The sequence below is a fragment of the Phocoena phocoena genome, chromosome 1 (genome assembly GCF_963924675.1).
Source record: "Phocoena phocoena chromosome 1, mPhoPho1.1, whole genome shotgun sequence".
In the NCBI taxonomy this organism is placed as follows: Eukaryota; Metazoa; Chordata; class Mammalia; order Artiodactyla; family Phocoenidae; genus Phocoena; species Phocoena phocoena.
The window spans coordinates 172,304,348-172,330,546 of NC_089219.1; the positions used below are offsets into that span (position 1 = coordinate 172,304,348).

Below are 26,199 nucleotides of genomic sequence, written 5' to 3' on the forward strand. Positions count from 1 at the left end.
TGGGTTGCCCTGGTGTCATATTTTGCCTTTATTGGATAGGCAGTAGTGTGCTTATTAATCTGTTTATTATGAATATGAAGCTCCTAAGTACATAAAATTAAGATAACGACTTGTTATGAAGTATAATCTTACCAGGAAATAGTTTGTATAATTTTTTGCTTCCTTCACTTACGACAAATGAGGTTCACACAAACTTGATTACAGGTATTATTAACACCTGTATAACCCAATGACTTACCATTTAGGATATTTTCAAATCAGTTTTTCTGTCAGCATCCAACAAGGCTTAGATTCCTGGTGCTCTTTAAGGAAATGTCCAGATGTGAGGAGGTTAAGAGACTTCTAGGCGAATGACAGATAGCATGCAAACATGTTTAGCTATGAAAATACTCCTTAGACTTTCTTCCTTACTGTCTTCATATACAATTCCATAGTCTTTGTCTTGTTTTATTTTGTTTTCGTTCTGGAAAAACTTGTTTGGTTCAAATTATCTTGTATCAATATACAACAAACTTCAAATATAACAAGTAATTTTGTTTCTTCAAATTGTCCACCGATGATGGGGACTTCTCTGGCAGTCCAGTGGTTAAGACTCCGTGCTCCCAGTGCAAGGGGCACGGGTTCAATCCCTGGTTGCGGAACTAAGATCCCCACGTGCTATGTGGCACGGCCAAAAAAAAAAAAATTTTTTTTTTCAATAATGAGAATGACTCCAAAGTTCCAAGTAATTATGTTTTATTATCTCTGACTGAACTCTTTGCGTTTTTACATATTTAACCTATATGTACAAGTATTTATAGAGTACCTAGCTTGAACAAAAAACGCCATGCTCCTAAAAGAATATTTATTTATTTTTATATACTATGTTATTAGAGAGTTACAGAGTGTGGATAACAGGGGAAGACTCCCTGTCTCTTTTAGAAAAAATGACATAATTTGGGACTAGAGGATAAAAATTGAAAGAGGAATCTGTCCTGGGGGCTGGAGAAATTGAAAACAGAAACCACAGAAACCAAAGGTTGGCCTGAGATCTAGGGGAGGATAAAGGGACTCCGATGATGTGGCCAAGCAGAACTGAAATCACAGCTTCTTAGGGTTGTAAAACATCTCAGAGTCACCTAGGGTGACTGTCTAGCCAATATCAATGTATCCTATGCAACATTCCTTCCAAGTGTTTGTCCGACCTGTGTTTGATCCTTTAGTGTTGAGGGAACTACACCTCTCTGGCAAATCCTACCATGTTCAGAGACCTCTTTGAAACGCAATTTCAAAGGTGATACTAATCCAAGATACCTCCCTCTGGTTCCTACTGAACATTCTCCTTCCACTCCCTTGCAGGCTGTCCTCACTCTAATTCACCTTCCTCATGACATCACTTCCAATAACATCTTCAGTAACAATACCCCCAGCCAAGTCTTCTCTCCTCCCGGCTGTGTACTGAGGGACCTCCCAGCTGCACCTCACATGCCCTAGTTTTCAGCACTGTTAGGACAGTTTCTCTCCTTTAGATAGGATTTACTCTGTTTTTTCATAGACACAAAGTAAAAGAACTGAACGGGAACATGCCGGTCCCCAGAGACTAGACAGACCCTGGACATGGAAAGAGAAAAGCAGGGAAAATGTCTATAGAATGGCATCTTCCCTGCTTAATGGACCAATGATCACGTCTGTGTGAATATCATCCTCATTGGTTGCAGTAAGAGTTACTGTGGCGTGGAACTCACTGCGCCCCAGTGCTATGTGCTCTTCTTCTAGTCACTGGTGAGGAGGCTTAAGTCCACTCCATCCAATGGAAGCTGAGTGGAGCAGAACTCATCTAGGCCCTCTGAGTCCTCTCCCTGCCTCTTTATCCCTGAAAAACAGAACTTGGAAACCTCTCATAGTCTCCGAAAGCCATGAGATGTGCAAGTGAATTGACTTTTTCAAATAAGAGTTTATTTGTGTATTTTAGGGGAAAATGATAAGCCAGAATGCTGCAACTTGAATTTGGGCTCTGCCATCTACTAGCTTTGTGACTTTGAGTAAATTATATGATCTCTGTGCCTTAGTTTTCCAATTTATAAATAAGGATAACCTATTACATGGGGCTCTCCCGAGGAGTAAATACACGTTAAGTATTTAAAGCAGTGCCCAGCACAGAGTAAATCCTCAAAAAAAAAATGGTTATTTTTAATCAAGATTTCTATCATAACTGTTTTGTAATACTTTTCTCAGTCACAATGTAGATGTTATAGAATGTCTAATCGAATGTTATCGAAGTCATGCAATTTATTTTACAACTTTGTTTCCGTAACAGTATTATAACATAAATATAACAATGGAGAGTCCTAAAACTAAGGATTGAATGGCAAAAGTAAACTGTAGGGGGGCTAACATCGAAAAGCATCATTTTTCAGTTCTGTAAGGAGCATGTTGTTCAGAATTATGGCATGCATTTCAGGATTTTGATCAAAAACTACACATTTCAAGTTTGTCGTTTGCAATATAGAGTTAATAATGTGTCCTAACCATATTGTTGCTGTGTTTGAGTGCTCGATTCAGTAAGCATCTATTAAGGTTACTATTTAAAGCCCTGGGTGGAGGGGATTCTAGTAGAATCCATTCAAGGATACCTTAATGGTGTCTGCACTAAGGTACTGACAAATAACAGGTAGGGTTAACACCTTGGGGGAAAGGATAAAAGAAAGCTATGGGAACGGAGAATACGGTATAGATAGCTTTGATTTAGGAGACTGGGGAATGAGCTCAGGTTAAATGGCACTTGAAATGGATTATAAAGAATTGGTAAAGATTTTTCCAGCTATTATACCATGTGTCGCTGTTTGAGGGACTGTTCCATCCTGACATGATGAAAGCTGAGGTTTATAAAGATGTCTCTGTCAGTACAGTGTAGAATAGATTAAAGTGTGGAAATAGAGACTGGTAGACATTCCAAGGGGGCCGTGAGAAAGTAAATCAGATAAATAGGAGGAAAGATTAAAAGAAAGGAATAGGGGCTTCCCTGGTGGTGCAGTGGTTGAGGGTCCGCCTGCCGATGCAGGGGACGCGGGTTCGTGCCCCGGTCCGGGAAGATCCCCCACATGCCGCGGAGTGGCTGGGCCCGTGAGCCATGGCCGCTGAGCCTGCACATCCGGAGCCTGTGCTTCGCAACGGGAGAGGCCACAACAGTAAGAGGCCCTCGAAGCGCAAAAAAAAAAAAAAAGAGAGTAATAGAGTAGATCAAGGAAGGGAAATCCACAGGTTAAGAAGAGGGAGAAATTGAAGATGACAGTAAATATCCTAGACAGTGGTGATGCCACTAAATCTAATGCAAAAGACGAAGAAAGAACATATGGGAGAAATAAAACCATGAGTTTCAGTTTGATTATCTGATGGAAACACATCCATGACAATTATAACCAGCCAACAGCAGAAAATGCAAATCTGGAGCTTAAGAAGGATGCGGGTTTTATAGTCACCTGCATGTAGAAGGAGGCGAAACTGTGGATGATAATGTATTAGTGAAGGCAGAGAAAATACAAAATAAAAGTTTACATCGCAGTGAATGCTCACATTTTGGGAGGAAGAGGACAGGAGGAATAAAGGGAACAGAGACGTGGTCAGAGTTAGAAAAAGAACCTAGAAAAAGCAGTATCCAAAACCTCAAGGGGAGAGAGAATTCTGGAAGGAGAATGTTGTCAGTAGGGTCACATGCTGTAGGGAAAGTAGGAAAAATGTAAACTGCAAGGAACGTGGGGTCACTGATGACTCTCTGGGCAGCACTCTGATTAACATGGTTAGAGCAGAAGCTGGAAGGTAAAAAATTAAACAGTTGCAGGAGAAGATGGGATAGTAAATTTTAAAATGTGTAGTTTTTTGTCCTTTGCCAAAATGTTCCTTCTACTCAATTTACATTAAAAAAAGAACATATTAACTTTGTTCACATGTGAAATCCTTTCTTTTCTGAAGGAAAAATTATTTTAGCGTTCTTCTGGGAAATTTTTTATTTCTTTATCCCTTAATTTATTTTGTCAGAACTCTCTGACTCTTCATCTGCCAAGCAGGGAATAAAGTCACTTACATGACAAAAGTATAAAAAAAAAATTTTTGCTTGCCACTGGATTTATTATAAAATATACCGTTTTCAGGGGTGTTTGGATCAGGGAGAATGGACTTGTTTTTATTAGAATACAAAGAAAACCCCAGCAATTACAGATCCAATATCCTTCTTAACTCCTTTGTTTTTAATGGGTGAAAAAGGGGTTTTTTTCTAAAATTTTCCTAGGATTAAACCTCTGTGTGTAACTGATAGATATTGAGTCATAGAAATAAACAGTGAGAAGGTCAGTTCTTTTGAATGGTCAACAGGTTTGTTGACCATTGTAGGAAAGGAATAAAAGTTAAGTTGCAGCTGTGATTCTTCCTGCTCTGTTTCTTCTAGTAATAAAGTTACAATTTGGATTTGTGAGAAATTAAACTCAAGTCTAAATGTAGTTCATGTAAGTGAAGTGTCAGGAATCAGAAGAAGCCAGCGACCATTTAAAAATTTTGAAGAAGGGCACCCAAAATTAAAATTAGTAGTCAGCCTTTTTGAAGCACTGAATCACTTAAACATGTTTTTTTTTCCCTTAAATCTCAGTCACAGAAACCAAAAACATACTTGTAAAGATGTATGTTTCATTGAAAAGCTTGGGAATTATAATTTGCTCTCTTTGAAGTATTTTTTCAATTAGATATTATTAGAATTACACATTTCGTCCAGAATATTTATTGCTTTACACCTTTAGTTTTGGTGCCCATGAAAAAGTCTGAGAGCTGATGTGAGAGAGGTATTCTCCCAGGAGCGGCTGCATCTCCATTGCAAAATCTTCAGGAAACTGTCATGGGTGGCTTTGGAGTTGCTTCTGGGTATATAAGGGTCATAAACTTATGGACTGGGCACCCTTCTTATACTTTTCTTGAAGATTACCCTTTTAATCTAATAACTTTGTACATTTCCGCCCTTTGTGAATTAAGTACAAATTAAACCTTCCTTCAGAGAAATTCCTTTTGGAGATCCATTCCTGGAGGAAAAATGTCCTGTTTCCTTTACCTGTCATAAAATGACCTCTACACTACAAGCTTAGAAGTGCCCATCTCCCATTAAGCAAGTAATTAGTGGTGCATTAAGATTTTGTCTGAATCCGAAGTAGAATGTATGTTTGCGGCTGGGTTGAAAATACACATTGTTTTGTATGCAGGTACATAAGTCTTTTCATTGTGAATAGGACCCAGAGTGATTAAACAAGCACTCTTAATATGTTAATTTATAATTTTAATTACAACAATCTTGTATATATAGTCATTAGTGAATACTAATATAAATATTTTTCTACCTTTTTATTCATAATGCATAAACCAATCATCCAGTTACTTCTCTGAGGTTGCCTGTTTTTGTTTCATAATACAATCTTTGTTCTTAGTTATGAATGCATTTTGTTCGTTCCTGTCTTGAATAATCCCTCATTAAGCTAGTCACTTTCTGCTCCATGCTAAAAAGGAAAAATTATCATGCAAATGTGGCATGCCATATTAAAAAGCACATTGCCAAACACTTTTGTTGCTGTCCTTCAATTAGTTTCCCTTCTTTGAATTTAATTCCATTTGTTGTTAAACTACCGACTTGATGTATGGACTCATGAATCTCAGGCTGCTGCCAGGAAAGTGGGGAAAAAAAAAAAATCAAAGCCTCTTCGAAGAGCTGCAGAGGCGAGCTGAAATGAATTTGCTTCACCTTTGACAGGAGCACTTGAACAGCAGTGAAATCCTCTGCGGATTCAACTTGGCTAATTATCCAATTATTTATTTCAAGAATAAAGGCACTGTTTTACAATTAGAGCAGTGTAAGTCAATCTGAGAAATTTGGTAATGACAGATGACTTAAGTCACTTCTAAGATAAACAGTATCTGTGCACACTTGTCTCACCCAGTCTTTTCAGGCAACGCTCTCACGTCTTAGCATCAGGGAAGTCCTGAGTACGCGGAAGGGTTGGTTTTGTTTGTTTTGCTCTTTTGACAACAGAAATTATTTTGCCCTTCTAACCACCGTGTCAAATTTCCGTGGCTCTCAGGCAATGTTGAAGTTGTATTTCTCTTGATTAAAAGCTTTTGGTTCAAAGCGGTACTTTTTAATTGCCTAATGATATAAGTCAGTTCTTAGGAAAGAACCGCACATTTAGGAGTTCATTTGCAATATAACTGAAAAATTCATTGCATGGCAGTAAAACAATTTACTGTTAATTACAAGGAGAAGAATTTGCTGTAGCATGCTCACAGATTGCCATGAATCATGCAGCACTCCTAGAGATTTATAACAGATGTGTAAGTGGGATGAATTAGCAGGGTTTAATAACAGAGACACAAATCATGCAGACTTCAAGGAGCTTTAATTGATATACTAGAATGTGACGGGCATGAATCACTCAGCCATTCAACAGCACAGTAACATATGGTCAGCTCAATATGCTGCATCTGAGATCGGTTGGTGAGTCGTTGGTTGTCCCATATGGTGGAAGCAATATATTTCTCATGATTCAAAAAAATACATCCTTGTTTTTAAGGAAATATAATGGCAAAGCGTGTTTGTTATTGAACTTGAATGCCAAACTGGGGTTTTTTATAATGATTTTGACATGGCAGCTTCCCCAAATATAGAGCGGCTACTACTTGTAATACCAGATCGTAGGAGACATTATGAGAACCAGATTGGTGCTTGTTGGCAGGCTTGATCCACAGCAAAGTCTACAGAAGAGCTCAGCTGACGAGAGCTGCAATTGTTAGGGAAATCCTTCAGACTCCTGATAAAGCCAACCAAATGAAAAGGATGATGTCAGTTTCATAGAAGTTCAGGAATGCCCAGATTTGCAAAGAGAATAGAGTGAACTGAATGAGAGACCCTTACTTAGCAGGGTAGGAAAGTGGCTGTGACAGCACCATGACCCCAATTGTAACAATTGGACACAACATTTTAAAAATCAACCTCTTAATTAAAGGTTCAGTCCTTCAGGAGCATTCTAAAAGAAATCATGGCGGACCAGTGCATCAGTGGTAGCACCAATCCCATGTTATTCCTGAAGGATTATTTCAGTGTAGGAAAACAGGTAATCCTGGTGCAGACCAACAGCTGGTAGCATGCAACATCTTTGTATGGAAACTGGAATCTGGCAGCTTTCGACAAAGCTTCTGTAGCATTAGTAAACCTGACAGACTTGAAAAAGGAATAGTGCAGCCTTAGAACTGTGGCTGCCAGAATTTAATGTCAACAATTAAAATTTATTTTGATCCTTACCTACTGTTTATTACTGTTTGTATACACAACAGACCTTACTAATACAGAGATGCACTATTAGATGGAATTACCATCTGTTCAGAGTGAAATGCTGGCATCTGTCTTAGATGCTAAAACTAAAATGATATTATTTCTAACAAAACAAAATTAACTGCTTTTTACTCACCCACTTTAATGTTGAATGTGTGATGCACCCAAGGTAAAGCCTTGTTCATACACTGTTGCCAGGTCTGTATTTAGATATGTGACTTTCACGGGGCCTCTGTTCACCTTTTGTCATGGCAGAAATCACACTTTTTAAAGCACCATTTTAGTTTTCCGATGTATTAACCATAGTAAGGCATTAAAACAACACAATTAAAATGTGTAAGAATTGAACTAGAAAGACTATTGTGTGCAAAATATTTTGATAGATGTGCCCTAAATAAATGCAAGGGGAAAAAAATTAAATAGACAAAAATTCATCTGAACAGAGTTGCCATACACCCACAGCTTTGGGAAAAAATAAACTGTTATCTTCTCTGTTGGACTATTTCTAATTTTCTCCTACACTGACATATAGGAAAGATTTATATTCAGCATCCCCTCCTTTATTTTAAGCCTAAGTATCCTATGAAAACAGATCTCTAACTTGTAGAAGTTAGAGAATTTGGAGTATCAAGGACAATGGTAGTTTCCACACTGATGTTGGATCCATGATGCTACTTTCTGAGAAGCCCGACTTCAGTTCTATATATCACAAAATAATAAATTTTGTCACACCAACGTTTAATGCATGTACATAGTGCATTAACTGTAACTGTAGTACATTTATTTGTGCTAGAGGAGACTTGAAAATGATTAAAAAATCAATACTTTTCTGTCAGAGAAGCAAGTGTTACTATGTATTTAAGTAGTTAATTGCATAAGCCCCATAAAAGCTTCAAGTTTGGGTAGCAAGGATGCCATAATTACAGTCCAAGCAACTACCTTTTATTGACAGGGGACTTTAGGGAACAGTACGTGTTGTCATCGCTGCTGCCATACGTACAGTTCAGAAATCATGGATCCTCACACTGTTTATGTGTTGGACGTGAGGTGCGTGCAAATTATTGATCACCTGCATGACAGCTGGTTAAGGTAGTGTTTATTCCTCAAGGAGGTGATTCCCCTTAAATTCTCTAAAAGCACTGCTTTCTGGCCTTGTTTATATCATAGAACACACAGAAAAATCATAATATGTATCTGCCGTGCTGGGGTAAAGAACAAGATGGCTCAGAGCTGTGGGAGATAAGCTGGCTGGCTTCCTGGAGGGCTGAGGGGATCTATGTATCCAGCATCCCTTCTTGGTTTACTATGGAGAGGAGCTGCTTGAAAATGTTCGAGCAGAATTTTGAAAATGGAAGAGACCCTAGGCACAATTGGGTCTGTTGTGCTCTTCAGTAAATGAGGTATTATCCAGCAATTCTACCCCTGAGTTCATATCTGGAAAAAATGAAAACACTAATTTGAAAAGATCCATTCACCCCCACGTTCATAGCATCCTTATTACAGTTGCCAAGATACGGAAGCAACCTAAGTGTCCATCAGCAGATGAATGGGTAAAGAAGACATGGTGTATATATATACACAATGGAATATTACTCAGCCATAAAAAAGAATGAAATTTGGCCATTTGCAACAACATGGATAGACTTGGAAGGTATTTCCTAAGTGAAATGAGACAGGCAGTATGATATCACTTGTATGTGGAATCTAAAAAGTGCAACAAACTAGTGAATGTAACAACAACAACAAAAAAGAAGCAGCCTCACAGCTATAGAGAACAAACTAGTGGTTACCAGCGGGGAGAGGGAAGGGGGAGGGGCAATATAGGGGTAAGGGATTAAGAGGTACAAACTATTATGTATAAAATAAGCTACAAGGATATGTTGTACAGCACAGGGAATATAGCCAATATCTTACAGTAACTGTAACTGGAGCATAACCTCTAAAAATGACGAATCACTCTGTTGTACACCTGTAATTTATATAATATTGTACACCAACTATACTTCAATAAAAATTTTTTTTTCAAAAAAAATAAATGAATGAGGGAGATACTGAAGAACAGAGAGGCCAAATAATGGATTAGCCAATGTTCTATAAGTAGGGTCCTAAAGAAGCAGTCTAGAACCTAAGTTTTCTCCTTTCCAGATCAGTTCCACTATATATCCTCTCTCTTGAAGGGGACTAGTAAACAAAGAAGAAAATGGGAAAATTGATGTTGTTCTTTCCTCAGTCAGAGAATAGATAGTCAACAAGAAAGCACTGAGAAGTCTCTGAGAGTCTGAGGGGAGAATCCTCTCCTCTTCCAGACGCTGAATGGAGAGCGCTTGCCGACTGGGAAATCATGGCTTCGTGAGCCCGGATTTTATGTTTGAGTCCTAGTTCCAGGGCCCTTTCACAGGTGTTCGGGCCTAACAGCATTTGGCAAATCGCATTTCCTGTGACAGTGTGCATCTCTGAGACCAAGTCAGGATCATTTTCCACTGACAAGATGCCTGAGGATGTCTCATATTAGTCTTTCCCCCCCTCACACCCCTGAAATGAGGAAACGATGTGTGTTCCTAGATTGCTGTCTTCCTAATGGTTGATGATGCTTTACGATATTGACACGGCCATGCAGTCTTCATAGACAACGAACTCTTCCTTGAGAACAGATTTGATTTTAAAGACCTGTCAGCAAGGACTTCTGCTCATTTGGTCTTCAGTTCTTATCCTAAGATGGTCAAACTCCACACTACGTAAATTTTGCAAGTGTAAACTTATGCATTATGATATGCTGTTAATCAGATTATAAAGTAATAAATGCTGCATAAAGAAGAATGTATATTACACAGTGTTGTATAAAAGAATGCTTGTAAATAGGAGAGACTAGAAATTGGATCACAGAGCTAATGCAAAAAAATACAAGAGCACCGTAATTTTATTCCAAGTGGAAACAGACTTTGTATGTTGTTAGTCTTTGAATCTAAAAGCCTAAGTATCCTATGAAGATCCATTTTATACTTTATGCTTATAAGAGGATTTTCTAAGTAAACACAGATTCTAAATGTGGATGAATTGAATCATTTTATAATACGCAATTTGAAAGATGCTTTATTGGCTAGTAAAAATAGTGCCCTGTATTTGAATAGAAGTTTGCTTTGTAAAACCTAACGCAGTTATATTGTTTTTAAAAGCAGTTATTTTCAAAGTGTTCCACTGAAAATTTATCCTCATGTTGGATGGGAAAACTGAGGCATATAGGTTTGAAGTGATTTTTGTAAAATCATACAGAATTGGATGAAAAGTGAAAATTATATCTCTAGAAGTCGGCAGAGACTTTCACATTATTCCATATAGTCTCTCTTTTTATTTTTTTTAGAAGATGTTGTGGGTAGGAGTTTATTAATTAATTAATTTTTGCTGTGTTGCATCTTTGTTTCTGTGCGAGGGCTTTCTCTAGTTGTGGCAAGCGGGGGCCACTCTTCATCGCGGTGTGCGGGCCTCTCACTACCGCGGCCTCTCTTGTTGCAGAGCACAGGCTCCAGACGCGCAGGCTCAGTAGTTGCGGCACACGGGTTTATTCGCTCCGCAGCATGTGGGATCCTCCCAGACCAGGGCTCGAACCCATGTCCCCTGCATTAGCAGGCAGGTTCTCAACCACTGCGCCACCAGGGAAGCCCCATATTGTCTCTTAATGTACTGTCTTGTGATGAACAAATGTATACCTATAATCCCTTCACTTTGATGATCTGAGCCATAATCTTTAATTCACCTGTCTCTTAGTGAGTCTGTGTTTGTGTGTATGTGTTTAATAGTTCAGGAGTATCTGTTTTTCTTATCATTATTCTACTTGTGAATGTATATGAGACCAGTCTCATTTAATTGATTGAAAGTTCCTCTCTGGTCTTAGGGGAACTCTGAAGGTAGTGACTGAGTAGGTACTCACCCTTTCAAGTGGGCTGGGTTGACTCAAAAGTGAAACTGTAACAGACCAGCTGAGAGTTGTTTTGTTTTTTTTTTTTTAAGCAAGTAAATAAAATACACACACACAAACACACACACATGTACATACTCTAGTTCCACTCGTTCTCTGTGGTTGACCTCCTAAGAATGGTATAATTGCTCAGCAGAGCAATTCCCCTGTGAATCTAGAAGCGCTCCACGACTTGTTAGACTTTAAATAGTCAGCATTAATTTTAGTGGATTCTCAATGCATGTGTCCTCATTGATTATAATCATTTTGTCATATTTTAAAAATTGCATGCTCTCACTTTTAGTAGACGTTCAATCAAACAAAACAAACAAGCAAACCTACTGAGTTGCTGGAATTCCTTTGATTTTGTTTTGTTTGACTCTGAAATCATATTCCTGACTAAGAAGTGATTTTCGATGATGCATCAACGGGGAAAGGATTCTGAATACAGTAGTGGTACAAATTTTCATTATCCCCATCCAGATGGGTGATTGGAGTAAAGTGAAAGAGTATTAGATGTCAAACAAATGCGACCTTGAGAAAGTAGCTGCTTTTAAATAAGAATGAATTTGTTTTCTACACCTGTGACTTTATTTCTGTTTTGTAAACAAGTTCATCTGTGTCATTTTTTTAAGATTCCACATACAAGCGATATCATATGATATTTGGATATCACTGGAATAGATGCTATTCTTCAAACTAAAAAGTTCAAGTCTTTGGTGCCAGATCACTAGGGAATCTTAAGTGGAATACAGGAAAGTAACAGAAAAGCTCAAAATTCCTATTGTCTGCTCCTAAGTAGAAAATTTTAAACAAATGAAAAAAATATAATCAGTCCTCCATTACTTGCTTCTCTGACCCCAAGACTCAGAAATCTTTGGCAGTCCTCCTTCCCCAGTTAAGCTAATAGCCAGTGATGGCTTCCTGAAATTTTACAAAGATGGAACTCCAAACTCTGGAGATGTGCTTAGTGGGAGAAGAAATTTCTGCATGGCTTAGCTTTTTATTTTGTTTTGGATTATTCTGAAGAGGGATCATAGCTTGTAGAATGAAATCTTTGAGAACCCAGCATTTAGCTAATTTTTGGTAAAGAATACTAAAGGAAATCATGCATAAAATGTACAGATCCGTATATATAAGAATAAAAATATCACATGGCTCACACTGGCGGAAGATGAACAGAATTGTTAATTATCTTTCTTAGTTGATGAACTTTTTACCCACTGCCCTCTCTTCTTTACTAAAAATGAAAATAGAATCACAATGAATTGTTTCTCTTTGGAAAGCTGGCCAAGCTTTCTAGAAAGTAACAAATGGTCATTGTTCGAAGCTGATTTAAGGTGAATTGCCTTTCTTGGTTTAAGAATTAGTTTTTGAATTCACACTATTTTATCTTACATTTACTGAAACAGGCAAAAACTTTGTGTCTGCACAAGGCTGTGTTAACACAGGCGTAAGTTAAGATCCACAGCCTTAGTCTGGGTCCTCAATAAATAGACTTGGCGGTTATGACGTGTTCCTTTCTTCATTTTCACCCCTCAAACCCAGCTGACACACTTCGAGTGGATATGAATCTCATCCTACAAACCCAACTGCTTAAGAAAATGAAAATCGAAACAGGTCTTCATTTTCAGCAACTCAGTTGTTAATCTGATCTGTTTCCAGTAGGTTTTAGGGGAAGTCTCAGAGCTGTCACTCCTGGGGTTTCCCAGGAGGCTCCAAAGAAATGCCAGTGTCCCTGGACCTCAAGGCGCACCGTGGCCCCAGTGTGCGTGTGAGCCCTGGGCCCTCACTGCCCAAGGCTCAGGCCACTGCTGGGAGTGCTGTGGTCACTCCAGGGCCCCCGAGGCTGCCTGAGTCTGTTGTGCCTGGACAGGAGTTTACAAACCACTGAGATCACAGGCTCGTTCCTTCCCGTGGATGCTTTGGCTTTCAGAGTGGTGTTTGTTTTTTTGTTTGTTTTAATTTAGACCAGTAGCTAAGCTTTAAAAATCAGAAAATTACACATAAAATGATTTTTTTTTAGGTAACAAAATAAAAGATTTGACAACATTGGGTTGTCATTCCTGAATCATCCGTGGGCTGGCGCGAATTAGTGACAGTTCACCCCCGCCCCGCTCACCGGTTTTTCTCAAACCCCACTTTCTCTTGTCTCCCTAACTAGCCCATTTCAACCATTTCCTTTTCCTGCTTGGCCTCTGTGAATTGCAGCCCTGACTCGATACCATGTTAAGACAAGGGACTCTGCCCTTTGTGATCGGTAGCTGCTAGCTTAGTAGTCACCGGCTGCAAGATTCACAAGGGATCTTGTAGCTCCTGGGTAGGACAGGGGTATTCTCTAGAAAATGGAGAAGCCATGAGCCATTAGAGACCAACAGGCACAGAAGCTAGAGCAATGAAGCATCTGCTTGGTAAAGAGAATCTGGGTGGTGCTCCAACAGACTATAATATGTAGTATCCGTCAGGTCGCCAGAAAGAATAGAGAAATTATTTGTAAGAAAAAACTTTGTTTAATGATAAAAGCGTATTCAAAATTCAAAATTTTGTTTAGTCACATTTAATATTAACTCTGTTTTCAGTTCCTAGACCATAGAAATACTGGAGACCATAATTGATTTGATTTTGAGTGTAATGTACACAGGTGCATGTGAACATATGTGTGCATATCTGTGTCTAGAGATAGGAGCCAAATTCTTGAACGTAACAAGGGTTTTCTAATATTTAGCACCAGCCCAACTGAGGCCACCTCTGGTTGAAGGAATCAACAGTACAACCATCCATCTTAGGTGGCAGGCACCTGAAGAACAGAATGGACCCTCTCCTACATATCAGCTGGAAAGGAGACAGGCAGCTCTACCAGCTCCTAGGGCCACAATGATGAAAGGAACTCGTTTCATAGGAAATGGATATTATAGATTTCCCAGCTCCACTCACCCAGTCAATACAGACTTTACCGGTAAGTGTGCTTGATATCACTTTCTTTACGAGGCACTCAGCCCTGGGGTGTTTTTAATGCTTTTGATATGTCTTTACAATGAATTTTTACTACACCTGTTTATAGAGATACTAATGTAGCCCTTTTATAACTTTAGCTTGATTGTGTCGACATATTTATCTCTTCAGTATTCTGAAAAAAATAAGTGGGGTAAGTGGAGGAAAGAAAAGAAAAAATATATATATATAATAGATGTGAAAAGGCAGTGCTGTTTTTTGGTTTTTTTTTTCTTCTGCCCACACTGCGTGGTGTGTGGGATCTTAGTTCCCAACTGGGGATCAAACTCGTGCCCCCTGCACAGAGTCTGAACCACTGAACCACAAGGGAATTCCCTGAAAAGGCAGTCTTATTAGATCAAAGTATGTGCTGGAATTGACGCTTGGACGCTATTTACCAGAATGTGTTCCTCGGAGTATTCCTCACTTCCTTTGTGGAAAAGAGTTCTGTGGGCAAATGAGTTTGAGAAATGCCCCCATGCTATTGGAGATTCTCAGTACACGTCAGCTTATTCCGGTCTCTGAAAAGAATTATAAGAAAGCTACTTAACTTTGTTTAACTATTCCTAACACTTATTTGATGTAGCTTTTTTCTTTTTAAAGTGTAAAAACTGTTAATACCCCATGTTCTATGGAGAGCATTATGGGAAAAAGTAATTTCAGGGAAAGCATACCTTCTATGGGTCAGGAGTAGAGTAAGGCAAGTGAGGCACAAAATTTAAAGGCACCCAAAACTCAGTAATCCATGTAAATAATATTTTAATACAATATTTTTCAAATAAAAATCAATGCAAAAAAATCCCCAGTAAAATATAAAAATTTTAAATAAAGACAGGATCCGATCCTCACTGTGTGAGCCAACCTCACACGTCTCACTCAATTTCTGGTCTGACTGGTATTACAATATTCTGGAAGTCCAGTTATCTCTATGAATTACAGTTTTTTAAAGCACTATTTCACTACAGACATAGAAAACTCTAATTATTCATGATACACACTTTATTTCCCATTAAAAAAATTTTTAAGTATATAATATGTTACTCTGTAAACTCATAATGATATTAATTTAATCCATGAGAAAGTCATTTTGGAGCAAATAGCTAGTCTTTCCAATGCTGCATATGTTGAGGACAATGAAATGGAATTTGAACTATAAAACGTAGCTCACATATTTTATTTTTACTTAAAATGGTAAATAATTTGCTTTTAAGTGAGGCTGGCTGCTGATGTATATTTGTAATGAATCATGATTATGTTCTAGCTGTGATATATTAAGATTAATGCACGCTTAACCACTGGACTAGTATATCCAACTCCTCACTGAGTATTAGAAATTCAGCCATTGAGCTCCCCTAAAACACTCGACTTCTACTTAATATTCGTAAAAGTCAAAGAAAGGGAGGAAAAGAAAACATAAGTATCTGAGAAAGAACCTATGGATAAAAAGTCAAAGACTTTTTCTCAACTGGAACTAGAACTGACTTCCTGGTCCAACATTTGGCTTGTGATGTGTTTCTTCGAGGAAACAGCCTTCGTTTCCATTCATCTGGGTCTCGCTGCGGCAGGCATGTCAGCTCGGATTTGCTGGCTAGCCAGCAGACAGGTTTTTGATGGGATCACCTACTGTTGTTGCCGTGAAAGATAGAGTGGCCCGTCGGCTGTTAATAAATTTAGTCGTCTGTGCTGTCTCCCTAGCCGGCCTCAGACTCCGAGGTGCAAGGGCTAGGGGCAGATGCAGGGTCTGGGAAGTTTTCCAAATTCCTCTTTAAGAAAGTTAGGCCGTAAACACTGGCCTCACTAAGCAGGATCCTTCTGTCTATAACAAAGCCTCCAGCTGCACAGAAAATGTGTTTGGAGTCCACAGCATTTGAAGGACAAGACAGGGAGATGACAGTTTGGGCTTGAACGACTCCCTAGAGCTTTGGCGATTCCTGGAGAATAAGCAGTTCTTCTGCATTCAGCCATGTTCTGGGGCCTCGCTACCTCCTTTTTATGAGAAGCTTGGCTTACTTTCGAGTCTCTCTTAACTGTTAAAGTAACCAGGTCTCCATCAAGTTATTGGTCTGACCCTTTGGCTCACCTGGCAGATTCGGCTGGATACTTTTATTGAGCCAGGTTATGGTTTAACAAAATTTCCCCAATTAATGAACCAGGACAAGTTTACAAAACCAACTCAATCAATAGCTTTCCTTCAACTTGGATCTTCTTATGTAGAAAGGTAAATGTATTATTAGCATCATGCATTTGTTTTACTTGTATATTCTTTCATCCAATGCCTCTACAGCATCAGAAGGTAGATATTTTCCCCCTCATGGAACATGAGGAAGTGAGGTTCCAATAACTGGCTGCCACATGGTGCCACAGCTACTGAATTTTGGAGGTGAAATGTGAATTTGGAAGCTTCTGGTTCAAAAGCTGGTGCTTTGCCACAGAGCGGGAGGGATAATTCTGTGGACAGTAGTTTGGAAGTTGTGGAATAATGAGTATCTAAAAGTAATAAGTGAGGATGGAAGATGAAATAATGATCACCCAAATAAACCTTACTCGACACTGCTAAACTTTTTGGATTTGTCTTTCGGTTTTTTGGCTTTTCAGGTAGCAAACAGAAATAGTATTGGCATTATTTATTACTTGCATCTCCAAAGACATCTGGGGATAAGATTTTTTTTTCCCGTAGCAATTAATTCTAGAGTGTGCCTAAAGCTAGATTTTTAACATCAAACAAAATTATTTTAAGTGGGCTGAAGTGCTGTGTGTCAGACAGTGCTTTCAACTCACGTTCCTATAAATTTCATGCAGTTTTTATATTCTAAGGCAAATTTAATGAGCAAATCCTGATCATCTCTAAGATGATGAATTATATTTAAAATGAATAATTATACGACGAACTAAGATATCTTTTATTTTGATTCATTTCAGAATCTCAAACTCTAACTAAAAATGATTCCTGAAATATGAATGGAGATATCAAATGACTCAAAAACAAATATACAGTGATGCGTATTATTATGCATATTTTACGTAAGGAAAAAATGTGAGAGTTCACCCATCAATGACAGGATTTGTAAATACATTCATTCCATGGTCACAGCAATATGTTGAAAGTCTAGGTATAAACTATCTCATTATTACAGTTCAAGAAAAGAATCTCTCATATAACTCCCCCCTCTTCCATATTTGCTTTAAATATTTTACCTCATATGATAGAATGAAAACAATTCAAACATATGAATATATGTCTATGTCGCTTACTGTATAAATCAGTAAGCTTAGTATTATAAATGTACTCTGTCAAAATCTACTTTTGGGACCGAAAAATGAACCAGGTGAATCTTTCGTAGGATCAACGTTTGATCGCTTTTCCTTTCTGATACGAGTGTTCTTTCAAAAATCTAATTTCCAGGAAGGGTGTATTATCAGTCATTTACATCATAGTATAAATAACTCCCCCATTTCGTTATGATTAAGGATGAGGGCTTTGGGAACAGACTAACAGGAGTTTCAGATCTATGCCCCATTATTTATTAGTTAAATGTAATTAGACAAACCACTTAATCACTGTGTGCCTCTGTCTCCTTTTCTTTCAAATTGGCATAATGATACGACTTACAATATTGATATCTAGCAGGTAGGTAAGGATTAAAGGAGATAGCTCACCTAATGAACTTTGCACAGTATCTGCCACACAGATTACTTTATAGTCTTTAAACATTAGCTATCAGCTATCACTCATTGAACAAATATTTATTAAGTGCCTACTATGAGAAAGGAGATTTTCTAAAAGTCTTCTGCAATTCATAAAATCAACATTCTATTAATTCGTCTGCTGCTGTACATACAAGATATGTTTGCCTAAATGTTGTATCTGGGGTACGAGTAATGTGCAATTTCTATATTAAAATGTGATATTTAATTTTGTTATTGAAAACAGTTAACTTAATCTACCTAGTGTTGAGACACTATATAAACTACTTTCCTCTGGGTCTTATCATGCTCATCTATGAAACTGAGGCTTGTACCGAATGGCCAATTCCTTTAACTTCTAAAATTCCAAATCAGTTAGCACAGGTTATTTAAGCAGCCTCAAAAATTCAAAATAGAAGTTATCCAAGGCATCTGTGAGTTTAAAAACACTTAGATTTTTAATTGTTTTATGATTCTTTCATATAATATATTCACAATTTAAGATTTACAGAAATGTAAGCTTTCTCTCTACTAATCTGAAGAATTTATGGGAATAAGTTAACTTCTAGGGATAACTTAAGTGATATGGGGGAAATTACTCAATATAAAATGGATATTCAGTTCTTGAGTTGTGTCAGAGGGTGTAAGGAAGACACAAGTTCAACATAATTTCATGATCTTGGAACTAGAAAATCATGTGAACACTCATAATGAAATAGTCCCCTGATTACACGGGGTTAACAGTACTTTGTCCTTCCAAAACAGGAATAGCAAATAGAGCATCCCTCCCACCTACAACAGGAAGGAGCTATCACCCTGTTTCTGGAGAGAAAAAAAAATGTGCTTATTATTTTCAGGAATGCAGAGTAAATCCACGTACACAAAGAATTTCGCTAGTAATCAAAGGGAAGCTGGTAAAAACAGCAAACTAAACTACTGCTCAGTTTGGCGTTCCAAAGGTGACCCTCTCTCTCCTTGTCACTTGTTTTTCCTATTAGTGGAAAACAGGTCCATGATAATTTGGGGGAAGGTTTGACTATTGTAGTATCCGGACGCCAATCACACCAGCCTTTTAAACTGCCTTTACTGGTGACCCTGCCCAGAAATCAGGAACTGCCTTTGCGGAGATCTTTGTAGCAACCCACTGGGGAGATGAACACACATGTGCACCTGGATGTAATTCCCTTTTATTTGTCTTCATGAAAAATGTGATGACTGATGTTGAATATCTTGCAGATGAGAACTCTGTACACTTTCTTCATAATAATGCCGTTCAAGGACACCAAATGATTGTCTTACATTTTTGTCTCTTCGTATTTGCCTTCCCCAGAATGGCTGAACTAAAATGCCTCATGATCCAGAAATACAATTAATTACCGACCCATGAAAAGAGAAATGCAACCCCCCAAATCAATATCTTTTAAAAGCGTATATTTTACATTTTACTGTATGATATTTATGCTTTATTATTTTTGTATTATTTTTAGTGAACCGAGGCACTAAAACACTGCATTAAAGGAAAGCTGATTCTAAGCAGTTACAGTACAGGTATAAGTAGGGCAAACTCCTTCAGATACACTAATTAGTAAAAGCATATTAATTCTGACCTTCAACACCCTTGGTGTCCCACTATTTGTTTTCCTCTGACTGGGAGCAAGTAGTTTTGCCAGAAAGTACTTAGAAAAAAAAAAAAAAAAAAACCACTAAATAAAACGCCAAGTCTTTTCAAAGCACATTTAAACCACAAAGTTCTTTAAGCTTTGATGTTAGATTTTGGCCACAGTTATTGAAAAGCAGCTCTATGAATCGACTATATGGCCTAGCAGTTTAACAAACAGGCAATAATGATATAGAAAAACAAAGGCAAGAGTAAGAACACGGAACTTGAGCACAAAGTAAAGAAGTGGGTCTTGGGCAATGCCGAGGATCCATGGGTATTTCTGATGCAACTGAATCAGAAGAGATGTGACTGTCTGGTTGAGCTCGCCTTTATGGACTGAGAGAGACAAGGATCCAAATACATATCTTCTTAGAATAACAGAAGTCAGACTAACCTCTGATAACTAGAGATATTCAGAAGTGAATATTAAGATTGTTTAGTTTTTATTACCTTTAGTAGAGAGGTCCAAGTAAGTTCTTAGGAAATGCTTTCAGATGACACTGAAGGGTGGCAGAGGACCGTGCTTTTTCCGCATTCATCAACTTCATCAGAAAGGCCAATTTACAAGGGCTGCATTTGTTTTAACCTTGCATCTTTAAGGTGACTAATTCTGAAGCACATTTCTGTAATGTTGCCTTGTGTTTGGAAAGTTAATGGTCGGGTTGGTCTGGAAGTAAGTTGTTTCACTTTGGAATTTTATCTCAGATTGCACAAAATAATCATTTCAACACAGGGATTTTTCTCTCACCAAAATTTTTAGACCTTTTGGGGGCTTTGATATTGCTCAGGTGGTCAAAATGAATGCAATTGCAAATTTGCCTTTGCATGAAGAACCCTTTCCTTTTTGTAAACTTCTCACAAAGTCAATCTAGAGCAGCGGTTATAAAATTCTCCTTTAAAGGTCCAAACAGTATTTCTGACTTTATGGGCCAAGAGATCTCTGTCACAACTACTCAGCTCTGTCATGGTAGCATGAAAGCATCCATAGGCAATATGTAAAAAAAATAAGGGTAACCAGGTTCCAATAAAACTTTATTTGCAAAAATGGGCAACAGACTGGTAGCTTGCCTATCCCTGGTCTAAAGTCTAGTTCTAAAAAATAATATTAACATAATTTCATCATTAATGATACATTTTTCTCCCGCCCTAATGCCAGGAAGCCTAAAGATAAGTAGAAAGGAGCTCAGATAAAATAAACGAGAGAAACCAACACAACAAAGTAGGTGGTAATGCTTGATAAGTGAAAGTGTCTTGAAATAGCATCTTTTCTGCTCAGCAGAGCCTTAGGTGGCCAGAAAGTCAACCCAACATTGACCATGCCAATACAATAGAATAATCTTTTCCTTGAAACAAACTGTTGTTAGCTGCTAACAGTCTTTTAACCAGCTTAAAGCATCTGCTTTCCCCATCTCTTTTATTACCAAAAAAAGATGTATTGTTGCCTGCTATACAACTGTACGTGTGTTCTCACACACTCGTGCCATACTGTCAAACACAGGCTTTCCACCCTGTCCCTGGGTTTCCTAGTAGTCTCAAATTTACCTACGGTACTTAAATTACCCAGTGTCTTTTTCTTACAATACATTGGCCATTTTGGAATCTTATTTAAGGCTTTGTTGCGAAAGAAAAATGTTTCTGTCTCTTAATGACATTCTGCATCAAAAAAAGGACTAATTTTAGTTCTCCTTTCATCCAATTTAAATGAGTAGAAAGAGGAACTTCAAGCAGAAAAAGAATCATAATGGTCAGCAGTGATAGTGAAACTAGCACCTATGAAGCTGATTGCTTTTTGATTTAATAAAGTGAAAAATTTTGTATACATTTTCTTGGGAAAAAATAATTAAAATATTTAAAGATCTATAGTTACAATTATGTTATATCAGTTAGGTTAAATATAACACCCATAAAAAAGTATTATGATTAACTTCATAAGTCAGAAAGAGAAAGACAAATACGATATGATATCACTTACGTGCGGAATCTAAAGTATAACACAAATGAACTTATCTACGAAACAGAAACAGACTCGCAGACATAGACAACAGACTTGTGGTTGCCAGGGGAGAGGGGAGTGGGGGAGGGAAGGATTGGGAGTTTGGGATCAGCAGATACAAACTATTATAGGTAGGATGGATAAACAACAAGGTCCTACTGTACAGCACAGGGAACTATATTCAATATCCTGTGATAAACCCTAATGGAAAAGAATATAAAAAAGAATGTGTGTATATGTGTAACTGAATCACTTTGTGATACAACAGAAATTAACCCAACATTGTAAATCAACTATACATCAATTTAAGAAATTTGAAAAAAAAATACACATGTAATTTTACGTTAAAATGTTTGGGGAAAAAAACAAAGATTAACTCCATTTCCAGTCAGATAGAAAGGATTCCAGTAATATCATTGTCAAAATTCTGGATCTTTCAAAACCGAATTCTAGTGGCCTGAAGAAATGTTTTATGAGATCATGCACTAAGAGTTCCTTCGGAGTGGGGACATTTCAAGAAATATTATGAAGACCTTATTTAAGGCGTGTACATTGTAGGAAGCTCACAAACATCACCCTCAGGCTGGTTTGGAGTTTCAAGAAAGGAAACTCAGTTACGTACATTCCCCTGACTGAGGCACAGTCTCTGTTTGGAGGTTCTTTGACCTTAAGTGCAACCTCTGAAGGTGTGCAGGAGGAGGCCGAAGGGGGAAGAAATGCCTGCTTAATCATTCGGGTCCTTTAAGTCATCTCTGGCAGTGGTGGCCATGTCATCCCCACAAATAAAATGGGCCCTAGGAGAATCTCATGAAGGAAAGATAAGGACTTATGGGAAGTTCATGAGAATGAATAATGGTCCTTCCATCCACCAAGGCAGAAAATGGAAAACAACTGTAGATGCCTCTTTCTTGGCTTCTGCATCTCTTCACATCCACCCCTTCCCCTGATACGTTCCTTCTTCTGTGTCTACTGCTGTGTTTACCAAAGTGAATATAACTGGGTACCTGAGACAGAACCTGGGAGATGTCCCTGAATACCACTTCTCACTCCCTTCCTCACATTCCATCAATTGGTCCTCCACTAACCATTATGCCTCTGATACATGTCTTGGAAATATCCACTAGTCCTATAGCTACTTCCTTGTCCAGGTCTATGTGTGGGTCTCTAAATCAAAAGTTTCATTCTTTTACAGGCTATTTTTTAAACTACTAATATTTCTTATCGTGTTGCTAAAAACCTTTCAAAAGTTTCTCATAAAGATGCCCTGCATGAAGTTTCTTCTGCTTCCCTGCTTACCGTTCAGCCTCACCTCTTCATATACCTCCTGTGTTACTTTCCAGCTCTACAGCTATCTTTCGGTCCCAGCTGCTTGAATCTACCACACTCTCTTGAATGTCCAGGTCTTTGAAGATATTGATGCCTTTCCCTGAAATGCCTGCCTTTACTTGCAAGTGCTTCTTTTTCCTGTTACCTGGCTAATTCCTACTCTTCAATGAAGTGTCAACTGAGCTATTCCTTTAAATAGCCTCCCAACAACCTCTCCCGACTCCATGCCAAACCTAGGTTAGGGGCCTCTCTAACTTACTACCACAGAAACCAAGAATCTCTGTTTTAACCTTTATCGCATGCCGTTACAATTGTTTGTTCACTTATCTATATCCCCAAAAGGCTGAAGTTATGACTGTTTTCTTCAGTTATAACATTTGTGCCTTGCACATCATAGGATCCGTACTAGATGTTCAATAAATGTTGAATAAAGAATTAACTAAAGGAGTTAGTTAGATAGAAAATGAAAAATCCATAAGAAAGATTGCTTAGCTATGAGGATTACTTAATGATGAGATTTGCAATGCGTTAGAATACATCACAAAATGTTGAGAGCTACCTTTTTGGAAGTATTGACAGTTTAGAGTGATAACTCAATTTGTTTAGTCTCTATTGGCCTCAGATGTGTAAGAAAGTATGTTTTAAGCTATATAGTATTAGAGACAAAAAAAATTCTTATTAATGACCCTTAGTTGCTGGTGAAGTTACTTCTCTGTCGATTATTATAGCTAGAGTCGTTTTCTGTCCCACTGCAGCTGTCACATGGTATTGCTGGAAACAAGATGTTGCACGTGTCTTAGACACAGGATCTCCTTAGGCTTATTAAATTTTGAGGTTAATGAATATTTTGACACTTTTACCTATACATATCATTAGGGCTTATTGCGATAGGTTTAGGATGACAGTCATAATAAACATATATAGTACAATAAAAAACATTTTTAATCTTGAAAGTGCTTTATAAACAGCAGTGATCAATGCTATGGATGGATTAACAGCATCAAATTGATTGAATTCTATTTCAAGGGCAATGGAGGTATTGACGTCGACATTCTAGTTCAGAAGGAAGGCAGCAATGGCAGTGGTAGAGTGCAGGTTTTGGAGTCAGACTCCCCAAGTTTAAAATCTGGCTCCTCTACACGCTGGTGTTTAACTTTGCATGAGTCACTTCCCCGCTCTCCAGCTCAGTTTCTTCATCTCTAAAATGGATTATTGTAAAGTTTCAATGCAGGAATTAGCACACAATATCATAATGGTCATTATTATATATGCATTTATGGCTGACATTTTAAAATTTGGGATTTTGAATTATGTGCTGTTCCATTCATTCATATATTTTATATGCCTAAACCACATAAATCTTGATGATATTCTTTTATAACCTCTACCTCATATCCCTCTGATCGTTCACTTTATTTTATTCAGTCTATGAAGTTCTGACCTTTGGTTTTTTTTTTAGTTGCCTTTCTTCTCTGTCTAGAGGCTTAGATGTTCTACCTCTCGTTTCTGCATTTCTAGTGGCTACCTTTACATTTCAACATGTGCTTCTAAATCTAAATCTATTTTTTATCTTTTCCTCATCATCAGTCCTCTTAAAAAAGAAGACTTTCTCAATGGTTACAGGTTTTCTCATCTACCAATCACTCCTCAATCTACATTTTTTTCTGCCCACTTCTTTCCTGTAAATGCTTCCTTCAAGATTATCAATAATTTTCAAAACAAGAGCGCTTTCTTAACCCTCAACCTATGTGTCCCTAAACAGTAGTGTTATCATATCTTTTTAAACATACAAAGAAACTAAATATTTCTCAACAGGCTTCCCCTTCTATTTTCTGCAAATTTTTTTCAAACCTTTTGGCTCTGCTGTCTACTTCTGCCTTTAAGTGGAGGGACGCAGTCACTTAGTGGGTGTATTGTGAATCTTTCTCAATTGCACTGCATTTGCCAGGTGCTATGATTGGTGTTTTAGAAAGGGTATTGAGTAAGGCAGACACAGTCCCTAACCTTAGGGAGCTTGAAAGCTTGCAATGAAATCAGGCATCAAACATGTAATTAAATAATTACAAGTGATTTCTGACTCCAGCTGTGAAGTATTTCAAAAGATCCTCCTGCTGAGAAAAAATTAAAAGTTGGATAAAAATTTCTTAAAAATATGGTACTTTAAAGACATTACTGTGTAATTAGGAGTGCCAGGCCTGGTGGGATCAAGATCACAGAAATAAGAAAAACCATTTGTGTGAGCTTTTTATTTATCTTTGCATTTTCCTTCTGTTTTATTTCTTACTTCCTATATTTCAGTGTTAGGGGCAGAGGGGAAACATGGCTTGAAAGGCAAAAAAAAATAGAGTTCAGGGCTTCCCTGGTGGCGCAGTGGTTGAGAGTCCGCCTGCCGCTGCAGGGGACGCGGGTTCGTGCCCCGGTCTGGGAAGATCCCACATGCCGTGGAGAGGCTGGGCCCGTGAGCCATGGCCGCTGGGCCTGCGCGTCCGGAGCCTGTGCTCCGCAACGGGAGAGGCCACAACAGTGAGAGGCCCGTGTACCGCAAAAAAAAATTAGAGTTCAGGGCCCAAGGAGGAGGGGCCCTGGTAAATATGGCAGGCATTCAGCTGAAACTCTAGCAGTGAGAGCAAATGAGAAATAGAGCGGTCATCCCAAAGCAGGAAGTAAATCCTCAACCCATCTCAACTGCTGGTGGAGTGAAAGTTGTCTGTCTGCCAGAATAATTTAAATATTTGCTGCAAGAAGGTAACATCAACAAGAATCTACATTGTTTTCAATACCCGCTGTTTGCTATTCAATCCAAAATTACCAGAAATACCAAAAAATAGGATCTAGTAAATACAAAAATATAGATCTTCAAGTAATCTAGACATATTGGAAATATATATATATATAATATCCAGACACAGACTTTAAAATAACTGTGATTAAAATTGTGAATAAAATAAATGAAAAGATGCAGAATTTAAACAGAGAATTAGAATGTATTAGGAGTTCTAGAATTAAAATAATAGCTAAATTAGGATCTAAGTAGATGGAATTTCAATTCCGTCCGTGTAGGAGTAAATGGTAATCTTAAGCTATGAACGTTTGAACGCATATATTAGGAAAAAAAATAAAAGGAAGAGTTAGAAATCAAGTATCTAAGCTTCTAACTCAAGGAGAAACCAGAAAAAAAAAAAAAAGCAGATAAAACCCTCCAAACTTGAAAGAAGGAAGTAATACAAATAAAAGCAAAAATTAATGAAATAGAAAAT

At 37.9% G+C, this 26,199-nt stretch overlaps 1 protein-coding gene across 1 annotated transcript in view; it reads left to right on the plus strand.

The window, feature by feature from the left end:
- USH2A (usherin) overlaps positions 1-26,199 on the plus strand; it is a 791,707-nt gene that overhangs the window by 202,662 nt on the left and 562,846 nt on the right. Inside the window, exon 20 of the mRNA XM_065876328.1 lies at positions 14,014-14,244. Within this exon, the coding sequence (XP_065732400.1) occupies positions 14,014-14,244 (231 nt within the window). The remainder of the gene's footprint in view (positions 1-14,013; positions 14,245-26,199) is intronic.